The sequence below is a fragment of the Oncorhynchus mykiss genome, unplaced genomic scaffold (assembly GCF_057628025.1).
Source record: "Oncorhynchus mykiss isolate SJ-2025 unplaced genomic scaffold, ASM5762802v1 scaffold93, whole genome shotgun sequence".
Taxonomy (NCBI): Eukaryota; Metazoa; Chordata; class Actinopteri; order Salmoniformes; family Salmonidae; genus Oncorhynchus; species Oncorhynchus mykiss.
This window is the reverse complement of record NW_028322092.1, coordinates 1450923-1458789: the sequence shown is the minus strand read 5'-3', so window position 1 is coordinate 1458789 and position 7867 is coordinate 1450923. Positions and strand designations below refer to the sequence as shown.

The window sequence follows — 7867 nt, the reverse complement described above, 5'->3', positions numbered from 1 at the left end:
TGGTCCCTTACAGCTATTCTTCAACATAAATGCGTAAAAAGACGTCACAATGCTGTAGACACCTTGGGGAATACGTGGAAAACGTAAGCTCATTCGTAGCTCATTCACAGCCATATAAGGAGTCATTGGCATGAGGCGGTTTCACTTCCTGATTGGATTTTTATCTGGGTTTCGCCTGTCACATCAGTTCTGTTGCACTCACAGACAATATCTTTGCGTTAAAGTGTTTTCTATCCAAAGTTGTTAATTATATGCATAGTCGAGCATATTTTCGTGACAAAATATCTTGTTTAAAACGGGAACGTTTTTTAACCAAAAATGAAAATACTGCCCCCTAGTTACAAAAGGTTAATAGTTCAAACAAGGTTAACTAATGCAGGCAGTGTATGTCTCTACGCACCCCAATGTGTCCCTCCTTCCAAGCTGTGTGTGTGTGTGATTGAGTTTTCCTTTGAAATTTTATGGGAAAAAATGACTGATTTACAGTTCATGGGGGTTGCCTAATCACACATATGAAGTTTTGGACAGATCTGACTTTTTTAACCCTTCGAAACAGCCCCTGTGACACCAATTATGGCACTTCCGGTTGGCACAGGAAGCTATAAGTAAACACATATCCTCATTGGGGTATGCTTTTACAGAATCCTGAGTTTTAAGTCTTTACGTTAAGAACTGATTTACACAGGCTTGAATGCACTATGTCTGTCAAACTGCAGGCATGGTATGGATATACACTTTTAGGGTGATTTTAACCACTTCCGGTTGCTACAGGAAGCTTAGAATCGACACAGGTAGACCTCATAGTGGCCTGATGGACTGTCATTGAAGACAGGTTCATAAGGCATTCATAACCTACATAGGCTTCAGGTTGACTTTAGAGGAGCAGGCAATGTATTCCTATGGGGAGAGAAGTCATTGTAATCTGTGAGACCAAAAAAACCCTGTTTTACTGTTAAGGGTTAATGCCACACGGTCAAGGTTAGGCTTGCACGGATCGGGAGGACCTCAGGAACGTACCTGAGGTCGAATTGTGCTTCTCACCCTAACGGTTCTCTCACTGTCACCCAAAAGCAAATGACATTTAGGGCCAGGCTTCATTTTGGGCCTACTTTTTTCACGGTCGCTGCACTCAGAGCGAGCTACGGTCAAGCGGGGCATCTCGTTGAACTCGGCACAGCCTAGAGATTATGGAAATGCCATTGCAGGCTCTGTGTGTCTTTAAGCACCGCACTTTGTCACTCCATCCTTGCTGTGTGTGTGTGTGTGTGTGTGTGTGTGTGTGTGTGTGTGTGTGTGTGTGTGTGTGTGTGTGTGTGTGTGAGAGAGCTTTTCTTAGACATCTGTTGGGAGAAATGACTGACTTACAGTTCATGGGGGTTGCCTAATCACACATATTAAGTTTTGAAAAGATCTGACCTTTTTAACCCTTCGAAACAGCACCTATGACGTCATTTTAAGGCACGTCCGGTTCACACAGGAAGCTGAAAGCGACCTCTAATGCATATTATAAGATGTGTGCATGAAGTGTATTATGTTACAGGTCAGATGTCACATTCCTGTTGTCATTCTGAAATACATCGAAGTAGAAACTTAGTGTGGAATGGATTAGGTCCGGGATCTTTTAACCACTGGTAGTAATGTCACATGATCTCCCTGACCAATCAGCTATCGAAGACAAATGCTACAGTAACACAAATTGTGCAATGACTTTTGACATCCTGGAGTGGTGGACTTCCTGTCTCACAGTATTTAAGGCTCAGACGTACATGCTGTATTGTCACTGGGTGTGCACCGTGAGTATCTGTGAGTATCTGTGCTGTATCTGTATCTGTGAGTATCTGTGCTGTATCTGTGCTGTATCTGTATCTGTGAGTATCTGTGCTGTATCTGTATCTGTGAGTATCTGTGCTGTATCTGTATCTGTGAGTATCTGTGAGTATCAGTGAGTATCTGTGCTGTATCTGTGAGTATCTGTATCTGTGAGTATCTGTGCTGTATCTGTATCTGTGAGTATCTGTGAGTATCAGTGAGTATCTGTGCTGTATCTGTGAGTATCAGTGAGTATCTGTGCTGTATCTGTGAGTATCTGTGAGTATCTGTGAGTACATGTGAGTATCTGTGCTGTATCTGTGAGTATCTGTGCTGTATCTGTGAGTATCTGTGCTGTATCTGTGAGTATCTGTGCTGTATCTGTATCTGTGAGTATCTGTGAGTATCTGTGAGTATCAGTGAGTATCTGTGCTGTATCTGTGAGTATCTGTGAGTATCTGTGAGTACATGTGAGTATCTGTGCTGTATCTGTGAGTATCTGTGCTGTATCTGTGAGTATCTGTGCTGTATCTGTGAGTATCTATGAGTATCTGTGAGTATCTGAGAGTATCTGGGCTGTATCTGTGAGTATCTGTGCTGTATCTGTATCTGTGAGTATCTGTGAGTATCTGTGCTGTATCTGTGAGTATCTGTGAGTATCTGTGCTGTATCTGTGAGTATCTGTGAGTATCTGAGAGTATCTATGCTGTATCTGTATCTGTGCTGTAAAAAAGAATGGCACGTTTCTAACTTGCATTTCCACTTCCTGATAATTAGTTGATTTGATAGGCGCTACAAGACGAACGCCAGTTAATCTAATTGACCCACCAGGTAAGACAATACTGTAGATTCCACATGGTTGCTAAATGGCTATTTCAACTGTTCTTGTGCTTCACGTGATGACTTAGTTTTTCTATTATATGATATTCATTAAAACACGTAGTAACGGCTCAATTGATTAGTTCATTGCATAAAGAAGAGACGTTTTAAGGTATCCTAACATTTACACAATGTGAGAAGGTTCATGTCTATAGGCACTTTGACAGCTCTATTTTGTGTTACATGTTCAGTTTTACTAAAAATACGCAGAACGTAGAAGTATATTGAGCATACTTCCTGTTTCTTTAGAAGGGAAATGCTTTTAGATTTAGAGTAAAGATGCATCGTTGAGCTCAAAACTAGACCTGTTTTAAAGAATCATGACTGGAATCTTAGATGTTATAGAGTAAAACAGCAGCTATTTCACTTTGTTTCCTCTGAGTGTAGGAGCACAACAGGAAAATATTAAGGCCCTTGAACTTGGGAATGTGAAGAACCCTGCCATCAACCTGTTCCTGCAACAACAAGCACCACCAAGGATGGCTGGAGAAAACCTCTACAATGTGACGGACGACGTCCCGTCCACTTGGAGCATCGTTGAAACCGTCGTACAGTGGACAACGTTCTCCATCGGCTTTCCTCTGATCTGTCTGTCCATTTATGCCATGTACTTCCTGATCCGAGCTGATCACATCGCTCCGGTCTATGTTATCAACCTTCTTATTGCAGATCTCGTTCAGATCTGCACGAGGCCGTTCAACCCGTCTGGTGCCTGGAAAATGATTGTAAATTTGATTGATTTCTTCGGTATCAGTGCGAGCATTAGTTTCATGGTATGTGTTGCTCTGGAGAGATATCTTGTGATTGCATTTCCTCTCTGGTACCGTTTTCGTCGTAACATCAAATACTCGCTCATAATGTCCTCCTTTATCTGGGTTATCCCTTTCATCCAAATCTGCATGTTGTACCTCACACCGACTCTCGAGAGGAAACTGATTCTGTTTGCAGTTAACCTCCTCATACCCTTTCCGTTGCTCGTATTCTTCCTCGTGGGCACGTTGAAAGCTCTGTCCGTCTCCATCTCTGTGCCAGCTGTCGAACAGAGACGGATTATTGGTACCCTGGCCCTTGTGCTGGGCAATTACACAGTCCTGTTCCTACCCCTCATCATACAATATCTGATATCAGGGGTAACAGGCCGAACAAATGTAAAGATCGGGACCCTCTTTGAGAGATTCAGCCCCCTTGTGGATCCCCTACTCTATGTGTTCATGAGAAAGGGAGCTAAGGACACTCTGGCCTTCCCCTGCTTCGGCAAGCTCATGGGTGACGAGGAGCAGAGTCAGGTCACCAACACTATGACCATGACTGATAGTGTAGTAGAAGGCTCCAGGTAGGACAGATGCAGGGTAATGGACTGTATCTGTACGATTCACAATGTATAACTCCTATCAACTCTAACCACTAGGCTACCCTGCCCCCTCTACACTCTAACCACTAGGCTACCCTGCCTCCTCTACACTCTAACCACTAGGCTACCCTGCCACCTCTACACTCTAACCACTAGGCTACCCTGCCTCCTCTACACTCTAACCACTAGGCTACCCTGCCTCCTCTACACTCTAACCACTAGGGTAATGGACTGTATCTGTACGATTCACTATGTATAACTCCTATCAACTCTAACCACTAGGCTACCCTGCCTCCTCTACACTCTAACCACTAGGCTACCCTGCCTCCTCTACACTCTAACCACTAGGCTACCCTGCCGCCTCTACACTCTAACCACTAGGCTACCCTGCCTCCTCTACACTCTAACCACTAGGCTACCCTGCCTCCTCTACACTCTAACCACTAGGCTACCCTGCCTCCTCTACACTCTAACCACTAGGGTAATGGACTGTATCTGTACGATTCACTATGTATAACTCCTATCAACTCTAACCACTAGGCTACCCTGCCTCCTCTACACTCTAACCACTAGGCTACCCTGCCTCCTCTACACTCTAACCACTAGGCTACCCTGCCTCCTCTACACTCTAACCACTAGGCTACCCTGCCGCCTCTACACTATAACCACTAGGCTACCCTGCCCCCTCTACACTCTAACCACTAGGCTACCCTGCCTCCTCTACACTCTAACCACTAGGGTAATGGACTGTATCTGTACGATTCACTATGTATAACTCCTATCAACTCTAACCACTAGGCTACCCTGCCTCCTCTACACTCTAACCACTAGGCTACCCTGCCTCCTCTACACTCTAACCACTAGGGTAATGGACTGTATCTGTACGATTCACTATGTATAACTCCTATCAACTCTAACCACTAGGCTACCCTGCCGCCTCTACACTCTAACCACTAGGCTACCCTGCCTCCTCTACACTCTAACCACTAGGCTACCCTGCCACCTCTACACTCTAACCACTAATGGACTGTATCTGTACGATTCACTATGTATAACTCCTATCAACTCTAACCACTAGGCTACCCTGCCGCCTCTACACTCTAACCACTAATGGACTGTATCTGTACGATTCACTATGTATAACGCCTATCAACTCCTTGTTCAAATTATCGGATCGAAACGAAGCTTTAACAGTGTTCTTTTCTTTGTTAAAATTATACCTTTACGGGCCTCCCGAGTGGCGCAGTGGTCTAAGGCGTCACTACAGACCCGGGTTTGATTCCAGGCTGTGCCATAACCGGCCGCGACCGGGAGTCCCAAGTTACCGGCACACAATTTTCCCAGCATTGTCCGGGTTAGGGGAGGGTTTGGCCAGGGGGGGATTTACTTGGCTCATCGCGCTCTAGCGACTCCTTGTGGCGGCCCGGGCGCCTGCAGGCTGACTTCGGTTGCCAGTGGACGGTGTTTCCTCCGACACGTTGGTGCAGCTGGCTTCCGGGTTAAGCGTGCGGGTGTTAAGGTGTGCGGTTTGGCTGGTCATGTTTCGGAGGATGCAACCTTAGCTGCAACTCCCCAACGGGCTCGGGGGAGGCAATGAGACAAGATCGCAATTGGATAGCACGAAATTGGGGAGGAAAAAGGGGGTTAAAAAATGTATTGTTTTATTGTTGTAGTTAAAATGTGAAGAGTACATGCCTTGCTTTTTTATATAAAATACATGACATACTGTATTGTACACAGCCCTATTCTGCATTGCGCTATCTGTGTTGGGCTTGTATTGCAGCTTTTCAGAAAAATATGGACTTGTTTCCTTCAATAAACTGATAATGTGGATATTTGAGATCACTCTTTCTCCTCTTTTGTTCCCATTCTCTCCCGGAGTCCCTTTAAAAAAAGAGGACACTGAAAGTGGTCAGAGTTAGAGCCAGTTTGTTCATTGTACCTTGGTGACGCAGTGGCCAGGGCAGATAGGGGTTTGAATGACTAGGCATGTTGGGCAGCCTTCCTTCTCCAGAGACACAGTCTGGTTGATGGGCTGACAGGGCTGCGTGAGAGACCCCTCAACGGGTTCCAGGAGAACGAACAGGGAGATCAGGAGAACGCACAGGAACAGGGAGATCAGGAGAACGCACAGGAACAGGGAGATCAGGAGAACGCACAGGAACAGGGAGATCAGGAGAACGCACAGGAACAGGGAGATCAGGAGAACGCACAGGAACAGGGAGATCAGGAGAACGCACAGGAACAGGGAGATCAGGAGACCGCACAGGAAAAGGGAGATCAGGAGACCGCACATGAACAGGGAGATCAGGAGAACGCACAGGAACAGGGAGATCAGGAGAACGCACAGGAACAGGGAGATCAAGGTGCCTACACACGAAGACCTAACATCCTGAAAGAGAGCCTAAGTGAAAACAAATGATTTTCTCTGGCATTAGAAATTGTACAGTGGAAATGTCTTGTTATTTGTGAATAGTTGTAATAACTATATATAACAGTAAGAGAAGTCTGATCAATAGAGATAGGTTTACCTGAAGGATTCAGTCTGATCAATAGAGATGGGTTTACCTGAAGGACTCAGTCTGATCAATAGAGATGGGTTTACCTGAAGGACTCAGTCTGATCAATAGAGATGGGTTTACCTGAAGGACTCAGTCTGATCAATAGAGACGGGTTTACCTGAAGGACTCAGTCTGATCAATAGAGATGGGTTTACCTGAAGGACTCAGTCTGATCACTAGAGATAGGTTTACCTGAAGGACTCAGTCTGATCACTAGAGATGGGTTTACCTGAAGGACTCAGTCTGATCAATAGAGATGGGTTTACCTGAAGGACTCAGTCTGATCAATAGAGATGGGTTTACCTGAAGGACTCAGTCTGATCACTAGAGATGGGTTTACCTGAAGGACTCAGTCTGATCAATAGAGATGGGTTTACCTGAAGGACTCAGTCTGATCAATAGAGACGGGTTGAAGGACTCAAAGGGGTCAGCAGGCAGTCGTCACGTTCTGACCTTTATTTTCCTTTGTCTTTATTTAGTGTTGGTCAGGGTGTGAGTTGGGGTGGGCAGTCTATGTTTAGTCTTTATTTAGTATGGTCAGGGTGTGAGTTGGGGTGGGCAGTCTATGTTTAGTCTTTATTTAGTATGGTCAGGGTGTGAGTTGGGGTGGGCAGTCTATGTTTAGTCTTTATTTAGTGTTGGTCAGGGTGTGAGTTGGGGTGGGCAGTCTATGTTTAGTCTTTATTTAGTATGGTCAGGGTGTGAGTTGGGGTGGGCAGTCTATGTTGTCTTTATTTAGTGTTGGTCAGGGTGTGAGTTGGGGTGGGCAGTCTATGTTTTGTCTTTATTTAGTGTTGGTCAGGGTGTGAGTTGGGGTGGGCAGTCTATGTTGTCTTTATTTAGTGTTGGTCAGGGCGTGAGTTGGGGTGGGCAGTCTATGTTTAGTCTTTATTTAGTATGGTCAGGGTGTGAGTTGGGGTGGGCAGTCTATGTTTAGTTTTTATTTAGTATGGTCAGGGTGTGAGTTGGGATGGGCAGTCTATGTTTAGTCTTTATTTAGTGTTGGTCAGGGTGTGAGTTGGGGTGGGCAGTCTATGTTTAGTCTTTATTTAGTATGGTCAGGGTGTGAGTTGGGGTGGGCAGTCTATGTTGTCTTTATTTGGTGTTGGTCAGGGTGTGAGTTGGGGTGGGCAGTCTATGTTGTCTTTATTTAGTGTTGGTCAGGGTGTGAGTTGGGGTGGGCAGTCTATGTTTAGTCTTTATTTAGTATGGTCAGGGTGTGAGTTGGGGTGGGCAGTCTATGTTGTCTTTATTTAGTGTTGGTCAG

The 7867-nt window shown here is 45.2% G+C and overlaps 1 protein-coding gene across 1 annotated transcript; it reads left to right on the top strand.

The window, feature by feature from the left end:
• Positions 1-1656: 1656 nt before the first annotated feature.
• On the top strand, positions 1657-5879 carry LOC149970155 (G protein-coupled receptor 4-like). Its single transcript, XM_090228627.1, has 3 exons — positions 1657-1803; positions 2587-2640; positions 3076-5879. The coding sequence occupies exons 1-3, from the start codon at positions 1704-1706 to the stop codon at positions 4023-4025; spliced, it is 1104 nt and encodes a 367-aa protein (XP_090084753.1). The 5' UTR covers positions 1657-1703; the 3' UTR covers positions 4026-5879.
• Positions 5880-7867: the final 1988 nt, after the last annotated feature.